The sequence below is a fragment of the Podarcis bocagei genome (assembly GCF_964188305.1).
Source record: "Podarcis bocagei genome assembly, chromosome: 5".
Classification (NCBI taxonomy): Eukaryota; Metazoa; Chordata; class Lepidosauria; order Squamata; family Lacertidae; genus Podarcis; species Podarcis bocagei.
The window spans coordinates 63086890-63111877 of NC_138129.1; the positions used below are offsets into that span (position 1 = coordinate 63086890).

Below are 24988 nucleotides of genomic sequence, written 5' to 3' on the forward strand. Positions count from 1 at the left end.
AAAGCACAAATAAGTTTGGCCAAGACTGCTAAAACTGTAGAGTGGATGCTGCAGAGTGTACCTTTATGATTGATTTCCATTCAAGTCAGACTGACTGCAGTGTGGTCATTTTTCTAACCCATAACTGCTCACACTGCAGCAGTTTGCTATCCGCAGGGTGTCTGAATTATAGCAGTCCATGTCCGTGTTACCTTTTACACAAATTACTTACACTGGTTTCTTTTTCCATGCAAATTCATCAGTTTTACAGCCTCTTGTCTCTGCTGTCAGGAAACTCTAGCAGACAGCACAAATTGATAAAATGAGTTAATTTTACAATGGTTGGTTTTTTTTAAAGTTTCATTCACCCGTTGCACAGGAAGCATATTGTAGTTAAAGGAAGACAGCAAATGAGTTTAGAGTGTTCTTGTAAATTATTTCCCAAGTTAATTTCTTCCAAAGATCATTAAAGGCTGGCTCCCATTTTAATATCATTGCACTCCTTCCATCCTGTGCTTTTAAAAATGCATTGCTATCAATGCATCTCAGTTCAGTGGCTGTCCTTAAACCACGGCTGAGAGTACGCCATAGTTTACATGAGAACTATATAAGTAAGCTGTGTGAGGATTTTGTTCTTTGTATTGCCCATTATTCTTGTACTTCAGCTGCAGTCTGTAAAACACTAAGTACCATAGTTGCTCCTCAGCTGAAGATTGCAGTTTAGCATATTGCATACTCTACATGTGGAAAGCTCTCAGTTGATAAATGCTGGAAAGCACCTCTGCCCAAGACCCCAGAAAGCCTCTGCCAGTAAACACTGTCAACTGGGCTGGATGGACTTGCTATAAGGCAATGTTATGTTTATAGCACCACTTTAATCCTAGCACTGCAAACAGACATTTGTGCATATGCAGCTAAAGTGGCATTGCACAGAGGTGGTGGTTGGCAACCTGATGTCCTCCAACTATACTGTTCTGTAACTCCCATCAGCCCAGCCCATGTGGCCATTCAGCAGGGATGATGGGAATTGAGGTTCAGAACATCGACAGGACACCAGGTTTCCTGCCCCGGTCACAGTTGTACAGGAGGCAACCCATCAGGGCCGTCTTTACCCAGGGGTGCAAGGGGTGTGGGGCACCCAGGCACCGGATTCTGGGGGGCACCAAATGTACTCTGGGGGGCACCAAGTGTATACCTACTGTATACCGGTCCCTCTTGATCGGCGGTAGTGAAAAGCAATGGAGAGAAAGTCCCCCCACCCTTTGCTCTGTTACTCCATAGTGTCAAATATTCCCAATGAGTCAGGAAACAAAAGCAGTTACAGTGGTACCTTGGGTTACATACGCTTCAGTTTACAGACTCCGCTAACCCAAAAATAGTGCCTCAGGTTAAGAACTTTGCTTCAGGATGAGAACAGAAATCGTGTTCCGGCGGTGCAGCGGCAGCAGGAGGCCCCATTAGCTAAAGTGGTGCTTCAGGTTAAGAACAGTTTCAGGTTAAGAATGGACCTCCGGAACGAATTAAGTACTTAACTCGAGGTACCGCTGTATTTCCGCTGTGTCGTTGTTACAGGTGAGCAATTTTCCTCCCCCCCCCCAAAAAAAGTCAACAACTTTGGCTTCCCTGCTCCCAGAAAAAGTTCAACAACTTTGAGTTCGCCGCCCCTAAAAAAATTGGGAATGACTAAACTAAATTTGGGGGCGCTAGGCGGATCTTTGCACGCCAGAGGTGCATATGCTAAAGACAGTCCTCCAACCAGTTCTTCTCAATTAGCTACAGAGACGGCCCTTGTTGGCCATGGACACGCTAAAGGAACATGTAAATCAACCTTGATTGCTTACCACTTGCTGAATGTATTAGATGTATGAGAATTGTAGTACATTGATATTTCACATATGCAAATCATTTATGCAGGCAATGAGTTGCTTCATACACAGTGTCAAACCATCAGTTTGGCTATTCTTAGGCTTGCATGCTTCCTCCACCTGATTCAAACCCTGATTTCCTTGTTTGGCAGACCTTAGGTCATTGTTAGATCCAAATTAGCAAACTATAGTTTCCACTTGCCCTTGAAACCAGAATTGGGAATCTGGCTTAGATCTAATGCCCTAACTATGGTTTGGCTATTACACCCAACATGACTTGCCTCCGTTCAGTGGCCCAAGACATTTTGCACGCTGGGTAAACAAGTATATGGCACCCACTCACACCCATCGGTGACTTGATGGGCTTGAGCCAATCATTGCATCTTACCCTAACCTAACTCACTGGTAGCGAAGATAAAAACGGGGAGATTGCACACATTGCTTTTAACTCCTGGAGGAAATGGAGATTTAAATAAAATAAGACTTTGAAAACTGATATGTGGTCTGCTGTCATGTAATACATTCTTGGGAATGGCTCTGATTTTATGCCACAGGATGTCATGAAAGCAGTTAACGGACTCCTGGAGCCCCTGGAAAGGGGGGAGAGGAGCTGTCTGTTTTTCTCCCAGATCAATCCATAACTGGCACAGAAAATATACATAAAGTTACTGTTGAGGGTGAGCTGTGGTAACACCAGCTGGCTCATCCTGGCCTTGTCTGTTTATTGCCTGGCTGGGGATTGCCTGGTGATTCCTCCTAGCAATGGAGGCAGTTGCTGAATTGCAGAGGATGAAGCTGCTGCCTCTCTGCCTGTTATCCCGAACTCATGTCAAGATTGAAGTGTGTCTTCCCCTTCATGCTAGTCTGAGTTCAGGATTACAGGATTCTACAGTTTCACTATTGCACTAGCTGTTCATATAATGGCAGCAAATAATAATAATTGTTGTTTAAGTGTTGGGGGGATGCTGTTTCTTTACAACAGGTGAGAGAAGGCTTTGGATCCCCCTCAACAACCAAGTAACAGCTCCATATTTATTGCGTAATAAAAAAATCTCTAGAAAGGCCTTTAGCAACTTCTTATGTGGATGATACCAGATCCATATTATTGATGGCAAGAGATTCATGACCTTCTGTTTTTAACACTGCAGAGAAAGGACTTCGTAATATCTTTGTGAAAAACTAGCTCATTACACACATTTGTAAAAGTCAAGAGAAAAATGTAACAAAGGAAGACCTTATCATGTGCACAGGACAGCAAACACTGAGAAATGCTTGGGAGAACATTGCTAAGGTGCTCAGTAATGCCAGACATGAGGAAACAGATATAAGAAGAAGAAGCATTCCTACAGTTTCTGAAGCCATTGAAATACATGATGGTACAAAATCAGACTTTGCCATCAGTAAAAGACCTTCAAAGAAGACCTTAATCATAAAGTTGCATAATGAACTTTTAATCTTGCTGATTACAGTGCCAATTAACTCATACCTTACTACCTACATGCTGGTAGGTCATTAAGGTGAAAGTGAATGTTTGAAATGTAATTCTTCCTTTTCCACATCACTTACTTACTTCCTTTCCTTTGTTTTCCCAGCACCGATAGCTGCCGGAACAGGGCCTAATTTCTCACTCTCAGATTTGGAAAGTTCCTCATACTATAGCATGAGCCCAGGAGCAATGAGGAGATCCCTACCAAGCACTTCCTCTACCAGGTAATTTGATCTGTGCATGATATTGGGTTATGGTTCAATCCCCCTGACTACATGGACATTTCAAAATGAGTAATGCTGTCATTTAGTGCTTATGTTGCCTGACATATTCTGCCTGAGATACTGATCCTTTGTAAAAATAAAGTGGCACCCATATACACTCTGGCGCTTTGCAGAGTTATACAATAGATTTTTCTTCTGCTTAATGTTGATGTAAATAAGGAGCCATTTCTTATCATGCCTGTCAAATGACTGATCCACTTTAGCTGAAAGAAAAAAATCAATCTGGATCATTAATATCATTCAAACTGGCAACAGGCTTTGGGCGTACTTGTAAATCCAATCTCATGGATGCTTAAGAAAAGGACCACAGTATGAAATAAAAAATATCCTTGCTGCAAATTAGCATCTAAGCCTCAAAATCAAGACTTATAGGAAACCAGACTAAAAAAATCACCTGCTTGGTTAAGTCACTAAATTCCTAAAGCTGTATCTGTAAGTTGATTTCTAAAGGGCAATTCCTCAAACTTGCATTGGTCTCTCTGTTAATGCCCTTACTGATTTATCTGGATCCTGCTGTTCAATCTCCTTTCTTGCAACGTAATGCAACCTGTTGTCTAAGAAGTAATATATCTTTACAGTTTGTTTGTTTGTTTGTTTGTTTGTTTGTTTGTTTATTATTTATACCATGCCTTTATCCCTGACAGGGACTTAAGGTGGCCTACAGATTTTTTTAAATGCTAAAAATGTAGAAAAAAATAATTAAACATTGATAGAATTATAACCATATCTGTCTGTCTGTCTGCCTGCCTGCCTGCCTGCCTGCCTGTCTGTCTGTCTGTCTATCTATCTATCTATCTGTCTATCCATCCATCCATCCATCCATCCATCATTCCATCTATGCACACACACATATACTAAACATCAATTAAAACCATACAATAGTTACATTAAAAACAGTTCAGCACCAGTCCTTTCATTAAAAGTAGAATCACAGGCTTGTAGAGTTGGAAGATACCACTAGGGTCATCTAGTCCGACCCCCTGCAATACAGGAATCTTTCACCCAATATGGTTCTCGAACCCACAATCCTAAAATTAGAAGTCTTATGCTCTACTAACTGAGCTATCCCTCAGGTCCAGTCAGTTTCCCCAAACAGTGTTAGAACAAATATCCTTTTTAAATTATGGTGCCCAGAACTGGGGACAGTATTCCAGGCGTGGTCTGATCAAGGCAACATACAGCGGGACACTATACTTTTGTTGATGCAGTCTAGAATAGCATTTGCTTTTTGTTGTCATTGTTGCATCACACTGTTGACTCATGTTAAGCTTGTGGTCTATCATGACATTTATATACCTTTTTCACATGTACTACTGGTAAGCCAGATGTCCCCCATCTTGTATTGGTGCAACTAGTTCTTCCTGCGTAAGTGTAGAACCTCAAATTTATCCCTGTTGAAATTCATTTTGTTAGTCTTGGCCCAGTTCTCCAATCTGTTAAAGTATTATTGAATCCCAAATCTTCAGCAGCATTGGCTTCCTATCCCAATCTGGTGTCCTAATAATCAGAGTATCTTTTTCTAAGCACTCACAGACTGATCATTAATTATATTTTCTAGTACCAGTTTACTTCAGAAGGGTCCGCTTGCTGCAATAACCAAACATTATGCTGTGATATTACTTATAACAGTTCTCCAGGGCTCAGATAGTGGAGTGACATTCCACATGATAATGTTACATGGTTTGTCAATGAAAGTCATGACTACTCTGTTGGGCTCATTTTTGTACATAAAAAAGAATGATAAAAGTCCAACAGATCCCTTGAATAGGTTTGTAACCAAACGGCTGTCTGCTATGCATTTGCATGGCCTTCTCAGTACCATTAGACGTTCTCACCCAACCAGCCACTTGAGCAGTTGTTCACAAACTGAGTATTCCTGGATTAGACCCAATTTAATTTAGATGTGCTAATAGCAGTGTGATTGATGCTTGAAACACAACAGTGCAGAGGCAGTTTCATGGAGTTGGCTTTTTGTTGGAGGCAATTTCCCGTACAACTTTGGTAATTTCAACAATGCCAGTACAAATTCTGCACCTTGCATGATCTGGGCCTTAGTCAAGTGATTGCCAGCTCTCCATTAGACCTTGGCCAGCTCTTTCCTTCAGAACCTTAGCAAACATGTCTCTCTTTACCATGGTTCTTGCCACTTTTGATCATTTCCTTCGAAGATATTACTTCACTGTTAGGTAATGTGTGCAAGCTGATAAAGTATATTAAATACACATGTGCTTATATAGTTATTCACATAGGTTACTCTGGCTTACTGCATCTTCCCACTACGTGTTACACTCAGCAGAGATAAGCATGTGGATTGTTTACACATGACAGAGCACCCAGTTGCTCCTACACGGAATTGATATGTAAAATAATGTAGTATGAAGTAGCTTTGGTTCTGCTCAGCTGCAGTCAGATTTTTAAAAATATATTGACACCTGAAGCTAATATGAAGAGTTTGTGCTTACTTTCTACAAATACACCTCTGTATGGTTAATAACTTGCGATGACTAAGAGAATATACTATTTACTTAGTCAAAATTCTGAAAGTTGGCAAATAAACTAATTATTATATATCAGTAATCAGCATATTTATTTGCAAATTTGGCATTTTTGTGAATGCACTGGGCAATTATCATTCATTTATCAGGCTATACTTATTTCCATTACAGGAATAGACAGGTTATTAATGGTACTTAAAAGTAAAACTCAGTTGTCACTCTTGTATGCTTCTACAAATACCTTACACAGATAAGAAGCTAATTATAAACAACACCAGTAGTTAATAACTGCACAATATATTTGGGTTTTTCTCTCACATAGGTTACTTCTCCTTAAATGTCTTACCACTTACAGCTTTGCTATTTACAGCTAAACATTTTTATATGAAAGTATGTTCTGATTGATTTTGCTAATATTTACTTGTAAGTACATAAGCTTTTAAGACTATAGTGCTGGGGAGATTATCAAGGCAAGGACCGTGTTGTAGGCAAAAATGAATTGTGTCGACACTTAAAATGCCTTGATCAGGTTCCGACAATTTTTTTATTTTTATTTTTTGCATTCCTGGATTATGGGCAGAATATTAAGAATCTTGATTTTAATGTTTTGAAAAATAAGTGTCTGGCCCTCATGAGCTTAGTTTATTGCATTTGGGAGTAATGATAAATTGTTAGTTCCAAAGCAGTGGGGAACCTTGTTGGCTCCATGGGCCAGATCCTTATCATGAGTCAAATTTAGCAAGTGGGTAGGGCCCCCTACGTGTCAGTCACCTGGCATCACAATGACATCGGATGATTCAGTGCTATGAAGTCTCAAGGAAGCAGTTTCCAACCTGCTTAGGGCTGGGTTTGGGAACTCTCCCATGTACCCAAATTGAGCAGGATTGACCCCTCCCCCACTCTCCTGCACCTCAGCTGTTCATAACAGTGTGAACAAACCCTTTGCAAGGCTTATTCTTCCCTCCTCCTCTGGCATGGTGACCAGGAACAGATTGGTAGCAACCACACATTTTCAGGTTTGGATAATCTAAAATTAATAGAAAAGTGTCTTATTGCCCCCGCTCATCCATAGTGGGTGGAGACAGGGCATGTGTGAGCGTGAGGCATGCATTAATTCATTCCCATCACAATAACCCATGGTTTATGATCCCATCCAGACACAGCCACTGTAGCTACTTTTCTTCATACATGGATAGACTTCCATGGGTATCAGTAAACAAAGGGTCTAAAATAGGAGGCACAATGAAGAGGCAAACTTTATTCTCAGATACAAGTTCTAGTATCTTCTGATACCACAGAGATCTTGCTTCAAACGTCAAATAAGAAAATCCTTACTGTGGCAAAATCCAAGAAGACTCAGTGTGAATTATCTCTATAAAGACTTCCGCCTGAGAGGAATTATGGCAGTTTATTACCACCACCATCCAAATGCAATAGATCTCTGATACAGAAAACAGCCTTCTCTGGCTCACTGAATAGGACGTTTAGTCAGGTAGCTTACCCTTGGGAGTTTCTGCTTCCTTTGTACATAGAAATGTGCAATAGACTCTATAAAGCTGACAATAGATGTAATATCTGCTGACCCTGTCTTGGAAAGTGAATTCAATAGGACATTTTTCCTCCCAGCCGCAGTCTGTTCCTCATACTATAGCTCAAGAAGCCGAGGGCTCCTGGCTCTGCAATTCCCCACATTACTCTGCCAGAGTCCGAGTCGACTGACCTTCAGAGCTCAGCATAAGGGTTATCTTTCCTTTCAGGCTTTGCTTGAATGTTACATGAGGGAGGAATGTATGTGGCAAGTGATGAGTAACAGTCTTTCTGCGTTTCACCTCTGCATCGCTCAAGTTAAAAATCTTTTTGGCTTATGAAGTGAATTCGGAATTGCTAAGAGAGAGAAAGAGAGAGAGAGAGAGAGAATAATCTCCAAGCAATGATTTCCTTGCCTAGCCACACTATTTAGCAAAATCCTCAAAGCACTTTTCTGGCTCCCCAAAGAAGCTGCCTTTATGTCAAATTTGTTCTCTCAATCTTTTCCTCATTTCCCACTGAATTTGCTTTGCTTATCCAGTTCTATTCTGTGATGGTTTGTTAATGTGAAAGAGGGGGAGAACTATAAAACCTTACTCATAATGATCACGTAATGACTTTGTTCCACGTAAAAGACCAGTCCATGTTAAAATGGAATGGAAAATCTTACTTGTAGCAGCATCTTACTTGTAGCTGCTGCTGCTGCTGTAATTGTAGTAGTTCCTGCTGTTATAGTTGTTGTAGTTATAGTTGTTGCATAGACTAACAGTAACCTCGTAAGTGGATCCTTACGTACTGAAATTCACACCAGCAACAGACAAGAGGGAAGTGCCAGCAGACTCAAGGCATTTTTGGGCCGGGGCTACATACCGGTAGTTCAATGAGGACTGAGCTTGCTATGGGCAGCTTAACTGACTTTGGGGCAGACAGGAATGGAAACGAGGCTAGAGGAGTGGGAAAGAAATGAAATGGGGTGAAGAGGAAATAGCTGGCTGGCTGGAACCCTAAAGGAGAACACTCCAACCTGCAACACTTTGTGCATGGTGCTTTTACAGAGTTGCTATGAAATTAAACTTCTTCATGGAATAAATGTCAGAACAATTCTCCTCCTCCCATACCACTGAAGCTTTGTAAAAATGAAAATGGGGCCACCGTGCAAACAAGTTATTGCTAAAGCTGAATTCTTAAGAAGGATGGAAATGGTTGGACTATGCAACCTGCTCTAAAATACTTTACCTTTGCAGCTGGAAGTCACATAAGCAGAGTTCAGGCAACCTGCCTCCTGCACCCTGTGGCCACATCCTCCTCCATCTTCTCGTGAGGAGTTCTATGTACATACCAACATACATACATACATACATACATACATACATACAGTTCCTCTATGCAAGAGGAGATCTTGAGGCAATCAGGATCCCCACCTTACATGGATGAGCTCCACAGGCATGTACATGCATAGTGTCCCGTTTCACACACTGAGCATCTGTACTGTTGGCCTTTACAGATTGAATACTATGTCTGAACACCCTGTTCACTTAGGCTCTGGTGTGACAAACTATAGGGAAACACTCTTGCACATATACGCCCACATGCTTAAGCTCTCATCCTCTTACATTTCTTTGTCGGCCGTCTCCAAAATAAATATGATGGATTATGGACTAGACTGTAGAGGAAGTGGGATTGTTGGCCCGGAGTTTCCGCATGCCACCAAAAGGCAAACGAAACTGAAAACACCAGCAAGTCTTCAGCCAGTATACCTTACCTTCTCTCCCAGGCCTCTACAGGCCTCTGAACACATCCTGCTATTAGAAAGCAGGAGTTGACTTTTGTTCCAAAACACAGGACTGGAAGAGTGGAGCAAAGCACTCAAGGGAGACAGAAGATTAACAGGGCAGAAGAAGCAGAGTAGTTGCCATCACCTCTGCTTCAGAGCAAGGAAGTTCTCCAGAGCTGCAACTCTAAAATGCAGCCTGACATTTTGTCTCACTTTAGTTCTTGCATTAATGTCTCTCTGTGTGTGTGTTTCCTTCAATTCCAGCTCTACAAAGCGCCTCAAATCTGTAGAGGATGAAATGGACAGTCCTGGTGAAGAGCCATTTTATACAAGCCAAGGGCGGTCTCCAGGAAGTGGTAGCCAGTCAAGTGGATGGCATGAAGTGGAGCCAGGTAAATAGAGTCACTCTGGTGGCTTTTTAGTATTTCAAAGCTATCTTCCATGTATGTATTTATTTAAAAATTATTAGACTGCATTTCAGATTTAATGTACGAGGTAGTGTGTGTGAGATTACAGAAGTTGAGTGCTTCTGCAGCTGTAAATATTTTGATAATATTCATTGCAGTATTTTAGGCAAGCATTTGTAGTGTTGCATTATGGTTTCCGTGACTCTCAAGGCTTCTTTATTCCAAAATATTACTGAGAATTAGGTTGGCTTGCCCCCAAAGAGTGGCATCCTGCAATTTATATTATGTTGTAAAATGACAGGTGGGAGACCCTTTCAAACTATTGTTAACGTGAATTGATTTTATTCTGTAATGGCTTTTTAATGGCATTGCAGGAGAGGTTGTTTTGTCGATTTAAATGTTGGAAAGTTTGAATGAAGTCTTTCTACGTACCATTGATACTGTTGTTCCACTTCTGGATTTGTTAGTTACTTTTCAAGTCATCCTTTTGGCTTAACTTTTCTTGTGTCTCCTGCTACATAAATATCTTACCACTTGTCACAAAATCTTTTGCCTCTTAAAGGAAATTATATTATTACTTTTTAAAGTATAATTGCAGCTTATGGACAAAAGGCCCCTTGATTTTTGTTCTAAGTGATTCTTTTGTTATTGTTATTTCTAATTTGCACACAATTCTGAAATAAAGATGTTGATTTTGAATTTGTGAGCAAGCAAGCTAAAAGACAGTCATTCTAATAAATACTTGTCAAAGCAGTCCATTGTATTAAACCAGGGCTTGCTAATATGGTATCCATGGGTGCATGTGCAGCCACAGAGGCCTTCCTTTGTGCCCGCAGAGTCCCCTCCCCAACTGAAATTAGACTCAGGAGAAGTATTCTGTTGTAGCCAATAGGCTAGGTAGCATTGTGTTCTTGATTGTGGTGTGTGTATGTGGTGTCCACAACAGTTTCTGCTGTTTGTAAATGTGCCAATGGACTCACAAATATTGGTGATCCCATTATCACTTCTGGTGCTACTCCATTCTCATGAAGCAGTTGCAATCTCTTAGGCCAACAATATGGAGAGAACTAAAGAACTTAGATCTTGCCATGTATTGTGGCAATGTCTAAGTTCTTAAATTGCTGTTACCCTCTCTGAAAACATGGGGTGAAGGGCGGGTAATTCAAAGTATTACTAGTAGTAGTAATAATAAAAATAATAATAATGTGTTAATAGTAAAAGATGGAGGGAATGTAAGGATGAGTGGTTGGGCTTAAGGAAGAGCACTGTTGTTTAGAAGAATAGGAAGGAATACTATACTATACCTTGGGTTAAGAACTTAATTCGTTCTGGAGGTCCATTCTTAACCTGAAACTGTTCTTAACCTGAAGCACCACTTTAGCTAATGGGGCCTCCCGCTGCCGCCACGCTGCCAGAGCTCAATTTCTGTTCTCATCCTGAAGCAAAGTTCTTAACCCGAGGTACTATTTCTGGGTTAGCGGAGTCTGTAACCTGAAGCGTCTGTAACCTGAAGCGTATGTAACCTGAGGTACCACTGTAGTGCCTTTGTTTCATAATTCAGGGGGAAAGAAAATAATAAGGTGAAATGGGGTGCCGGAAGAAAGTGACTTGGCAAATTTCTAGTCATGAAAGTGGGGTTGCTGAAAAAGAGATAAAAGAAGGGAAGAGCTAATGATACAAAAGAGTATCAGAAGTTTTAGCATGTAGACATGGTAGGATGCATTCTAGAAGAGTGATGAAATCTAAACTAACTGCTCAGTTTGGCAAAAATGATTTAGCAGAAGTCACCCAGCCCCCATCCTCACTTTGGCAAAAGCAACGTAAGACATTTACAGCTGTTTTCTTGGGCAGGCAGAGTTCACAGGTATGAAAAAGTTTCCACTTACTTTAACAAAACCATATAAAATATTGGATAAGCTAAAGTGCTTTCCCAGTTTCTCTTAGAAAGGAAGTTAAAAATCCCATTCATTCTCAGGCAGCCTGCTTTTCACCGTCATATATGTTTTAAGATTATTTCAGTTTCATATTCTAGGCTGGAATGGGGAACTTCTGGATACTGTTGAACTCCCCAGCCAACATGACCAATGGTTTGGGATGATGGAAACTGCATTCTAGGGGAAACTCCCATAGGTGTTGCTTATGGGTGGTGGAGGTAGCCCGGACCTTAGGGGCTGTACAGGCACACCGGCAGACCCAACCTTGCATTTCCACTGGTTTGCCAACATAGCCCTGATTTCCACCACCTAGTCTCACTGGTTTCCTTTCCTATAAATGGCAGACATGCTACTGCCAGGAAGCTAGTGTTCTGGCTCTGATCCAATGGCCAACATACTTATATTCAAGGCTACCTCAAAACCACAGAGCTGTAACCTGTAGCAAATACGGTACATGCATAATATTGGAGAAATTATGTAGATGGCACCATGCTGAGAAGATCAACATGACTACCAGCAATTCCTGTTCATGTATCTACACATTCAGCCCCTATCTCCATGTCACATGCAGTAACACTGTTAGAATCAAAGTTTCACACTCCAATCACTGCATTTTTCTCTGCTGAAGCATTATGCATCTGTAAACTTCCAGGCAAAATGCCCATAAGGAAGGGTTCTGCCCTATGGTTACTGCTACATCTGATGCAATTTTTGCAAACAAGTGTGTGTTGCCTTATTTGTAGTTTGGGCATGATAGACCAAGCAAAACACAGCATTAAATCCTTGCTCCTAATACTGTACTCATGGAGACTCACATCCATTTACCTGCACTCCAGTGTGCTTGGGGAGCTCTCAGGCCTATATAGGCTGGAGTCTGCCAGAAAAGATGAATTTCCTTTCACCACAGGAAGACACAGGGAAGTAAAACAAAGCAGACACGTAGTAAATTATTCCTGCTTTTCAAATACCACTTGCGGTATCCTCCTTACCATTACTTTATCTCAGCACTTTCATCACATAACTCTTGCTAACGGAGAACGAAGGAAAGAGGAGATAATGAGGATACTTGGTAAGGAAATCAAGCGGCGTCAGGCTTGAGTTTGTACTATGGTGCAATTCCGCATAGGCTCCATTTTTAAACTAGTATAAACTGTTATACAGCCATAAATACACCTAAAAGCTCTTGGCTTCGGGATTTTGTTTTATTTTAATCTGCCATGATCAAATGCACTCCGTGAAGCTGAATGATATAAAACATTCTGCTTTCCCCTTTCCTTTTCTTTCTCTCTCTCTTTCTCTTTCCAACTGCATTCTGTAATCCAACACAGATGTGATGTCCTTTTTAACTTATGTGGCCCTTTTGAAGGCTGACATATACTGTAAGGTACTGGCTTCTCCTTTAGATATCTTTAAATTGATATATAGGTCAAACGGGCTGCTAGATATTTAACCTTAGAATTAATAATCTTCTCTCACTATTTCTCACCACAGATTAATATTTTTGTGAGGCTTTAAGCCCACAAAATAGTGAGCTGACAGTGCTGATTAAAATTATGTTTTCTTTTTGAAAAAAATTAATATATATTTTTTAAACCCTTTGTTATTTGATAGCAGCACAAGGGTATAACTGGTTGAGTTACCTGGCCTCCCACTCTCTTAACATCTCCCCCCAGTTTATTTTTGAATTTCAAGCTTTGAACCTGATGGGAAGAAAGTTGTTTTAAATTCTGTTAGGCTCTGGTCCCCAGATGAGCAGCAGTGGATATAAAAGAGACTGTGATACAAGGCTCATGAAACTGGGATGGAATTCCAAAGATGAAATAAGAATTCATGACAGATACCCATTGCGTGTCGAGGTCCCCAAGCCACCCCCCAAAATAAAGCACAATTCACACAGAATTTTTGTTTACAGTTTTTGGCATAATTTTGGCCACAACTTTATTAATATACATAAATGTGAGTGGTTGCTTAGGCACTGGTTATGACTATCTGACCCCGCCCAGGGACAGAACTGACTTCCGCAACCCTGAGAAAGCCAGTAAGGGAAAACATTTTGGGGAGAAAATGGAGCTGGGCACCAGACCCTCACCTCTCCCCGCATGCTCCCAGGGGATTGCGCTGCCCAAGCCCCACACCAGGGATTCGGACGAAAGCATGGTGAGCCCCTGGATTCCTTTAACAGAATTCCCCTGCAGCAGCAGCATTGGAGGGGCAGGCACAGCCAACCCTTACCCCTCCACCAACCAATTTTTTAACCAATGCCAAACACAACCTTACAAGTTGTGACAATTTGCTATGCAGTAGAGAAAAACCAAATGGTACCAGCCAATCAGCCAAATGGACAAAATTCTTACCAGGCCCCTGCCCCAAAAGCAGATGACCCCATGACAGGCATAGTAAGGTCAAATACAAAAGCCCTAAATTAGGGAGGGTGGGCGGGTGATCCGGTGCACACAGCGAAAGAGAACGCTCAATGCTGTGTGCTCAGTATATAAAACCCTTGGTCCATCCCACAAATTGGCAACATCAAAATTTCCCCAACAACCCAACATAGCCCAATCACAAGCTTGGCCATCTAAATGGTCCCACCCAGCTAGACCCCACTGCAACACGTGCTCTCCATGAAGGAGAACACGCTTTATCAAATGTGTTGTTCTGGATTGTTTGTCCTTTCTTTTCCTCAAACTGTCTTACACATTTCTCACACCACTGTAATAATCACATATTCTGCACTTGGTGGCAGGGAAGGAGGAGAAGAGAAGCTGAACAGGGAAAACATGGGAGGAGCATGTAAAAAGTGAGTGGAAAGCCTAGCTATTCCACAGTAAATGTCCAGTGTGGAGGCAACGTGGATACTTTGCTACTAAACATTTAATGCATTTTCAAGAGCAAGCTCACTAGGACCTTGAGATCACAATGCATTAGTCTCAACTGCTACTACATGAAAGAGGATAGCTGGGTTAGCACATTAAAGATCTCTTTTTCACACTCTTGAGTGATTTGTTTCTTATCTACAATCTCAGAATGCTGCACTGCTATTGGATTTGTCATCAATACAGCACAAACATGTATTTATTTATTTATCTAGATAATTTTTACCCCATTCTTCAGCCAAAAAAGGCTGCCAAACCAACTGAAATACTATAGTCCCTTGTCTGCAAGCTTACAATATAAAAGGCACAACACAAAAGGAAAGGGGGGTGGGAATGGAAGAGGAAAATGGCAAGCATACACCAGTTATATAGTAGCTCCTGTAATGGTTAGCTGGAATGGAAACAGTTAGTGACAGGAGGAGCCTCATCTTGCAGCAGATCTGATTGTATGAGCCCTGCTGTCCATCTCCCCCACTAAAGTAGCCTGCTGGAATGCCAGCTGATGGGGAGAGGACCCAGTGGTCGGTTATCAGAGCCAATGTTTTTTACTTGCAAGAATTGGGATGCAAGCAATGATAAAAGCACAGAGCATGTTGAAAAACAACAATTCCCCCCTATGCTTATATTTCCTCTGTGTAACTCACCAACATAGGGTCTTTGCTTACTGCAATCAGTATAGCTAGTTTTTGAAAACAGTTAGAAAATTTCGCAGGAAGATAATCTAAGTTGTTGAGGTATTTTTAGGAGTCCAGGTCAAAGTTGATGAGCTTCTTTTAGGGGGAGGTTACCAAAGCTGTGGACCTTCACCGTCGACCAATTGGACACCCCTGATCTATATCAATTGCTGTGTAGAAAAGAGTTTATAAAACGGTAGTCATGGCACTCCAAAATGTACATATCTTGAAAAAACCAAGCCACCACCACACCATCCTCACAAAACCATTGTAGGCTGATGAAGGGGCTTGCATAATGGATATACACTAACATGTAATAAACTCTGCTGAGCTGTACTGTTTTCTTCACCCTCTGGAGTGGGTGTTGGTATCTGCACAGGAACAGGAGGAGCTCAGAGTTCTTCCGCCATATATTCCCGACTACCGTGTTAACTTTTTTCTGTTTCTTTCTGTGTCCAACTGGTAGCTACTAGAAGCACTAGTTGAGCTGACTTTAGTCAGATATATCATACAGAGCTTAGAGAATCATTGCTGAAATCCATGATGATGTATTTCTTTTTGTACACTGTCTACTTTTACAGAGCCTCACTTCTGTTATATCCAACAGGCTGCAGCCAACAAAAATCTATTAATGAATATGATGCTACAAAAAATGCAGCAGGTCAATAGAGGTACTTGAGACACAATCATAGTCTTTTTCCATTGTAGCCATTAAGTAAAATAATTAAATACCCTTCATTTGCTGTAATAGACGTAGACACGATGACAGAAAGTGACCGTTGGATCAATATGTCTCTCTTTCTTCTGCAATTTATGAAGGAGCTGGTGACCATTATCTGTGACAATAATCTGTTTCATTGACATTATTGCCTTAGTACCACAAAAGTTATAGAGGGAAGAACTGTCTGAAAATTGCATCCATCTTTTTTTATTATTATATTGGATAGTGTCTTCTTGGCTTTCCTCAATCTTTGGGTCTCTTCCATTATTACCTTAGTAGTATGACACTCGTTCTAGCATGTGTCCTTCCCATACCACCCCAGTGACATTGGAAGTCCCTAGTCCTGTAGGAGGAGTCCATGCAGTGGCTCCTTCCCATGCTTTGTTGTCATTGTTTAGTTGTTTAGGCATGTCTGACTCTTCATGACTCCATGGACCAGAGCATGCCAGGCACTCCTGTCTTGTACTGCCTCCCGCAGTTTGGTCAAACTCATGCTGGTAGCTTCAAGAACACTGTCCAACCATCTCATCCTCTGTCGTCCCCTTCTCCTTGTGCCTTCAATCTTTCCCAACATCAGGGTCTTTTCCAGGGAGTCTTCTCTTCTCATGAGGTGGCCAAAGTATTGGAGCCTCAGCTTCAGGATCTGTCCTTCCAGTGAGCACTCAGGGCTGATTTCCTTAAGAATGGATAGGTTTGATCATCTTGCAGTCCATGGGACTCTGAAGAGTCTCCTCCAGCACCATAATTCAAAAGCATCATTTTTTTGGCAGTCAGCTTTCTTTATGGTCCAGCTCTCACTTCCATACGTCACCTTCCCATGCTAGCATTGCCCAAACTACCAGGGCAGTGTGGACCTGTTGTAAAGATAGATGATTGCCAGCTTCTCACTTTATCAGAGCAGTGCTGCAGAAACTTTCTTTCCATTGTGGTATTTGTTCCAGGGTCAGGCCATAGGCCTTCTAGTCCTGTATTCAGTGTGCAACAACTGCATGCTATATAGCTTACAAGCATAGTCCCAAGCTGACAAGGAATCTATGAGTGTCCTCTCATGCCCACGGCATTTTGTATTCAGAGGTATACTACCTCTGTTATTGGACATTTGTCCATTGATAACACCCTACCTTATTTAAATTTGTCTATTTTCTTTTAATCGTCAAAGCTAGGTTGCTGTTGGCTCCGAGGCAACACTGGCCTCTCAGAGAGACCTTTTGTGATTCCCAAATAAAGAACCTACCAGATGTTCATAGAATTGTAGAGTTGGAAGGGATCCTGAGGGTCTTCTATTCCAACCCCCTGCAACTAAAGCATCCATGACAGATGGCTTTCCAACCTCTGCTTAAAAACCTCCAAGGAAGGAGAGTCTACCTTCTTCCAAAAGAGTCTGTTCCACTGCCAAACAGCTCTTAACTGTTAGAAATTTCTTCCTGATGTTTAGTCAGAATCTCCTTTTCTGTAACTTGAATGTATTGGTTTGAGTTCTAGTAAAATGCAACACATGAACTGTTGCAACAGAACATTAAAATACTCATCCCATTGGGTGCAATGCAGTATAGACAGATAGCATCCACACCCAAATAAGCAGATACACATTTGGGTGAGGTTCATGATCCAGAAGGGACGCGGGTGGCGCTGTGGGTTAAACCACAGAGCCTAGGACTTGCTGATCAGAAGGTCGGCAGTTCGAATCCCCGCAACGGGGTGAGCTCCTGTTGTTCGGTCCCAGCTCCTGCCAACCTAGCAGTTTGAAAGCACGTCAAAGTGCATGTAGATAAATAGGTACCACTCCAGCGGGAAGGTAAACGGTGTTTCTGTGCACTGCTCTGGTTTGCCAGAAGTGGCTTAGTCCTGCTGGCCACATGACCCGGAAGCTGTATGCCGGCTCCCTCAGCCAATAAAGCGAGATGAGCACCGCAGCCCCAGAGTCGGTCACGACTGGACCTAATGGTCAGGGGTCCCTTTACCTTTACATGATCCAGAAAGAGATGTAACCCCCCCCCCCATCATTGATTTCTTTACAGCTGGATTGGGGCAGATTTGTGGGCTTGGAGTCAAAGATAGCAGCCATAATAATGCTACAATTGGTCCCTTGCACAATCCAGTGTATTATGTATCATGTGCTGTAAAGTTTGTCTTCTCAGAAGGGGATCAGGAAGAATCTGGGTTCCAGGATGATTAAGTAGCCAGAAAACTGACATTAGAAAAGAAATTAAATGGAAGCATACTTGCAACAGCTCCAGTTCAGTAGAACATGGCTGAGGAACCTTTTTCAGACCACATTCCCTTCAGAACAACCTTCTGATGGTCACATGAGTGGTGGGTGGGGCCAGGGGCAAAAGTGGGTGGAGCAACAAATGTAAACTCTACAGTTGTACAGTAGCTTAATTTCACACAGTGCTTAATTTTATTCTCTATCAGGTGAGCAAGAGGCGTTATCAGAGTTCAGGGACACATTCCAGGCATGCGTAAACACTTGGGGGTTAAATCAGGGCCAGTGTGGGGTGGGGTGTAGGGAGACGTCCGAGGGACAGAGGCCAAGGCCTGGTGGGTCGCAATCCCCCTGCTCCAGGCCTGAGGTTCCACACCCCTAGAGTAGAAAAAGAAAAGGGTTTTAATAATGGAGGAAGAGTAGGGCTGGTAAGAAACTTGGCACAAATTTTCTGTGTTGTGACCAATTGCAATAAAGTTCCCACCTCTTCAATGTAGTACAAGATTTGGAATAAGAAAACATAGAAGTATTTTCTTTTGTCTTCAATATTTTTAAATGTGCCCGTAACAACCTATGTTCCATAATAACATTTCATTTTAACTTTTATTTTCCTGCACACCTGGCTCCATAGTTGCTTACGTACTCCTTTACCATTAAAAAAAGTAATGAATTTAATAAACAGTTATAGACAGTGCTGTTTTTCTAGAAAAAGAGGTGCTGGAACTTACCCATGAAAGCCTCCCTCGTTCTCTTAGAATGACACTGGCACCCACCTGAGAGGTGCCGGAACTGACTACCTGTGAGTTTCCCCTGAAAAAAAGCCCTAGGTATAGATATATTTCAAGATAGTCCAGCATGTATTATAATCCATTGAAATAATTAAACCTCATATGGTGTTGTGATTTATTGCCACGTTTCAGCTGAGCGTAATAGCCTAGGTGTCCTTGTTCCATCAAACCTTTAACATACAACTATCCATATGGCCGGTCCAAAGAGATGCTGCTTTTGTAACCTATTTCAATCCCAGCTGTGAAAGAGATGGAAGAAGTTACTCATGCCTCCTCCCTGGAAGTACAAATTTAGCTGAATGTCTATGACCCTTTTTGCTGATGCAGTTCTTGTGTCACAATCACTGCTGCCCTTGTGGGCTCCACACTGGAATACTGCAATGCAGGTACCCTTGAAAACCAATTGAAAAACTTATAGGTAGAGCAGAATGTAAGTACATCTTTATTTTAGGACAGCAAATTGCTGAAGAATACTGCCTCTGATATCTGAAATACTTTCTTGTTTGCCCTTTGCTACACTTCAAAATGCTGAATTTAGTATCCCAAAGTAAAAACAGTCACTATTTTTTCTTAGATTGTTGCTGAGGCAAGTGGTTTTAAACACAATCCCAAATTTCATCCTGGGGCTTATATAGAATGTTCTCTCATAATTAGCAAGAAACAGTGTACAATAGAACCCCAATGACTTGTCTTTTCAGATCAGCTGTGTTGGCAGCAGAATTCTCCTATATTTAAATTTCTTTTTTATTGTAAGACTTCTCATAGTTACACTATTTATTTGTACAATTGTCAAAACGTTTTTAGCTGACTTTTCTGGCCCAACAGGCCCTCAAAGGCAGCCAACAATCATGAAAATAAAATTTAAGCACCACGTCAGTATTATAAAATACAATCTCACAATAAAAAGAACTCTACCCGTAGACTGACTTCGTCATACACACTCAAGATTTACAGGGCAGGTCTTGTTTTGATAAATAAATCACTTTTTAAAATATAAAGCATCTCTTCTTTTTTATTCTGTGCCTTTTAAAAGATGTAGTTTGCATGTTTGGGACACATCCTGCTAACCCTGTTGAATCAATTGTCTTTTTAGAGCCATTTAAGAAGTCTGAATTTCTCCTTGTTTTTGTGTTTTAGTTTCTTACTTTACTTAATAGTTTTTTGTGACGTAGAGTAAAATGATTAAAACACAAATACAGCATTGGCTTCATTAGGCTTTGTGAAGTGGAATGTGAGGGTGTTGGAAGATAACTGTAAGCTGCAGTCATGCTCCTTTTGAAGAAAGAGCGAGAAGTATGTGGAATATGTTGCTCTCAGTGTAAGATAAGCTGGAGTGTGTTAATCAAATATTTTCATGATATGAAGGCAGTTAAGAAAACAGTAAAAAAAATTACTAATTGCTCTCTTAAGTAAACAGATCTATCATTAGGTTGTCAGGAAGAGTGACATTGAGCAGAAACACCTTGCTAATCCCCTGAAGATAAGTATTTAACGTAATTAGGCAGACAGTGTCTCTTTTGTTGAATGTAGCATTAATCAGAAGGAAAACTCCAACTTTACAGAAAAGAGCTTTTCCTGATATGCCTTTGTGTTAGAAAGCTTCTTACACTTCTTTTGTCAGGACACCGTACTTGTAGTAATGACAGCTACAGTTCTTTGGGTTTGTATGATGGACCATTTAATATGAGAAAAGCATTCTTATTTTTTCATATTGTCACTTATTTGTGTGGCTGCGTGATATATTAGGTTAAAAATATCACTGTATTACATCAGGTTGTTTATATATTTATCGTTCTGTTAGTTACAAGTGGGGGCAATGGCAGTGGGGGTCTCCAGATCGATTTGGGGCCATGAGGGGTTAATCTTTGTTTTCCCTCCCCTCCCCCCCCCCATACACCTGGGGCTTTCATTTGCCCTGATTTCCTTATTTTAAATGGCATTGGATCGGATGCAGAGATCCAGTGAGTTGAGTTATTCTCATGGAAGGGAAGGAAGGCAGCTTTTGCTGATTCCCTCTCCTCCATGCAACCCTTTTCACACACTGTGGAAAAAAATCTGCTTTCTTTCCAGAACAATGTGGAAGTGGCATGGGTAAGGGAGAATAGATACTCTTTGTTCAAACCTTAATTTTAAAATTTGCAGCAAATAGTTGCTTTAGGTGCGGTGCTTCTCAGATGGAAAATGGCATGGGGGAAAGAGCTAAATTTCCCTTGTTCCACTCTCCAACCAGATCAGGGCCCCCAACAGCTGCTTTTTGTAAAGGAAACACAGGACTCAAGCATCAGATCCAAAAACATGATCAAAGTCACGTCTGGTTTGACATCTCCTTTCATTCTGAGTAGCTCAGAAGGCTTTGAGGGGAAAGGATCGAGTTAAAAGATGATAGGCAGACTTCTCAAAGTAACAGGTAGAGGTCAAGTTGGTTTATTTGTTGGGCAGAACAGAATGTAGAGATGAAAAATCAAATGCCCTTCTGTAATAAGGGTTTAGGTGAAAATGCTGACTGGCCTAAGTTTTGATTCCAGCTGACAGAACCTTTTCTAGTGTTCATTACTTGATTTCACAGTTCAGGCAATTTTAAGAGGCTTAGCATTATATTCTTGGTCTCCTCTATAAAACGTTTTGATCGCTTTCTAATTTTTGCTTTAAATAAAGTTATTGGGGTCCACTATCAAACACAGTTCCACTTTTTAAGTTTCCGTAAATTCAATATATAATCACTGTACAAGAAACTGAGGTGAGCTGTTAGAAAGTTGTGTTGTTTCTTCCTGTGACAGTTTATGTTACTCTTAGTGATTCATTTGAAAATTCCTCCATACCTCTATGCAGTAATACCAGTTAATGTTCTGTAAAAAAAAATAAAAAATCACACTCTGGCTGGGCCCCTCTCTACACTTTTTGGGCACCTGATAGAAGTATACATACAGAAGTGGTCCTCTAAGAAGGGATGCAACAGACAAATTCACCAACCCATGCAACATTTTACCTATGTAGGATAGGGAAACTGAAATAACTCATCAGTACACAAAAATGTGCTACAATAATATTGCTACTGTGCTGTGATAAATGCAAACCTTCTGAAGTTTGGGAAGCATTGTTGTAGAGCAGGGATGAGAAACCTGTGGCCTTCCAGATGCTGGAAAACAGCTCCCATCATCCCTGACTATGCTAGTTGAGGCTGATGGCAGTTGTGCCCCCAAACATCTGGAGGGCCACAGGTTCCCCATTCCTGTTCTAGGGAGAGACGGGAGTCAAAACCATTCCAAATGAACAGGACAGGTGGCTCAGGACAAGCCACGGCAAAATTATCTGGGGGGATGCAAGAATGAGCAGAAGTAATAGATCAAGACTGCAAGCAGGAAGAGGAAACTACTCAAACTATATAGGGACAGAACCATGAGCAGTCAGAGGGGTGTGCAAGGCAAGAATTTTGCAAGCTAGAAGGCACACTTGTTGCCGTCCATCTGTCTTAGGAGACAATGGAGGAGTGCACCTTTTGGGATGAAGTTACTGTACCTGATGTGGCTTAAGGCACACTGTTCGAAAGGGGGAAGTGGTAGATCAAGGAGCAGTACTTCAGAAGGTCTTGGGTACAGTAGTCCTTGCAGTTGGGAACCTAGGAAACACGATCGCCTAAGCACTATTTTCAGGCGCTATCTGAAAATAGAGAAACTTCCCAACCCCTTTTATACTAACTTAGAATGTTGTTGTCTTATGGCCACCTAGGTAAGGTTCAGATCAGAATCACAGTGCTGAAAAGGGAAGGATTTAATGGAGGGGACAGTGCTACTTTCATTTGAAAAAATGGTACAGTAGTACCTCGGGTTAAGTACTTAATTCGTTCCGGAGGTCCGTACTTAACCTGAAACTGTTCTTAACCTGAAGCACCACTTTAGCTAATGGGGCCTCTCACTGCTGCTGCACCATCACTGCACGATTTCTGTTCTCATCCTGAAGCAAAGTTCTTAACCCAAGGTACTATTTCTGGGTTAGCGGAGTCTGTAACCTGAAGCGTATGTAACCCGAGGTATCACTGTACTAGGGAAAGGATTAAAGTAAGGCAACACAGAGTTGTTTTCAATAAGTGGTTTCGGAGAGTATGGTGAAAGGAAGGGGATGCACTGGGACAACTAGAAGTTATGTGTCCATTTGTGATCTGGCATCATAACAGAGCTATTGATTGTGTAGTCAGTCAATACGAAAACTATGCAAATGGAGTAAGGAATTCAGTCATGTTTGTGGTTCCTGGATTAATGCAGATTCAATTGGGTAGTTCTCTCCTAACTTGCTCTTTTTTCTGGTTCCCTTTTCTCCATTCCTCAAGAGTATTGGTAAATCATGTCAACCAACAGTGCATCTCTGTGCTGATAAGATTAATTTTGAACAATTATGATTTATGTTTAATCCTGTTGAGATATAGCACATTCATTAATCAAAATGTATATTAAATACCTTCACATAACAACAAATTCTCCAGATGTTTTTATCCTAGACTCCTTGCTAAAGTAAACTGTGTTTAAAATGTTGCTATAATGAAAGCTGTAGTTCTAATTAAACTTGAATTTGTTTAGGTTATCTGTCCTTATTAGTATAGCAGAAATTGTTGCAACATTTTTAAACCTCTAAAAGTTCAGTATCTGAAATAATAGAGAAGAGAATCATATTCAAATCCTTTCATTCACTTGCAGTTTACACTCCATTTGCATCTTGTAAGGATGTGGCTGAAACATAAGCCTGTTTTTGATCACTGATTTCCAAAAGTTTCATGCCTCAGCTGTAATAATAGGCAAAGACTTGGTGTTTGAATTTATGATTGTATCATTTGCCTGTCATTGTATTTTCCACCTGCAAAGCTTCCATAAACCAGTGTATTCTGAATAGCCATGATTTGTTCTTACGGCTGTATGTAATCTATCCAGTAGAGTACAATCATGGTTGCAGAAATGGCTTTGGGAGACACCCAGAAATTTAACAGTAAGACATCTGAGGAAAAGGAACTGTAAAATATAATGGCACAAAGTGTTATGGTACTATAGCTTCTGAAGAAAATGTTAATGACAAAATTAGATGGGGGTATGTGAGGGGGAGGGGTACAGAAGGTTCCACCAACCTTGGATTGTTTAGCTTTAATAAAAATGAAGCAAAATGGTTGTAAATGCAGGAGGAGAAGCTCTCAATGAATGAATGAAAGACATTTCATGTTTTGTAGTAATACCCAGGAACGGTGGGGGAGAAGGCTAGTAAGAATGCTGATGCTTCTTGAAAAGGCGTTTCAGTAGCTGCTCCAAAAGGAAGCTGCTAACATGCACAGGTGTTTTTTTAAGAGAACTAGAAAACAATTTAATTTCTATTTTATATGCCATTTGCATGTTTTAATTATTCAACTTTATGTTTCTTAAAATAATGATTATGATGAATTCAGTTATCATGCATAGTGGCATCAGTTGGGTGCTGAGATAGTTGTTAACCGCTGTTAGAGCCCGGTAAATAGATTAGGTGTTTTAAGAAAGAAAAAGAAGGTTCAACATTTTGGTTGATGTGTATAGTTGAATAAATGGTGTAATAGGTTTGGTTACTATTTTTTACTTTCATTGCACAATGGTTATTGTAATGTTCATATGGTAGATAAAAGTAATAAGTTAAGAGCCCAAGAATGTATGGGTCAAAACAATCCTCCACGCAACTTTGTATTACTGATTCATACGCACATTCAAGCAGAAGCTGGACAGACATCTGTTAAAAATGTTCTAACAATCACACCTATCTTATGCCAGTAAGGCCCACCTCATAATTGATAGATTTTGCTTAACTAATAATTAAATTAACTTTATGTTAGCATATGGCATTGTTTTTGAAATTTATTTTTATTTTGTTCTTTCTTTTACGGCATTCCATTTTTCTGGTGCAGATAGGTTTTCTTATAGATTGTTTAGAGAGCCCCTCTATAATTGATATAGTATAGAGGCCAATGGTTC

General features: G+C 40.9%; 1 protein-coding gene across 9 annotated transcripts in view; it reads left to right on the top strand.

Moving 5' to 3' along the window:
- NFIA (nuclear factor I A) overlaps window positions 1-24988 on the top strand; it is a 427373-nt gene that overhangs the window by 328860 nt on the left and 73525 nt on the right. For all 9 annotated transcript variants that reach the window (XM_081193801.1, XM_081193806.1, XM_081193800.1 and 6 more), the window contains exons 5-6: window positions 3437-3554; window positions 9675-9802. In XM_081193801.1, the coding sequence (XP_081049927.1) occupies window positions 3437-3554; window positions 9675-9802 (246 nt within the window). The remainder of the gene's footprint in view (window positions 1-3436; window positions 3555-9674; window positions 9803-24988) is intronic.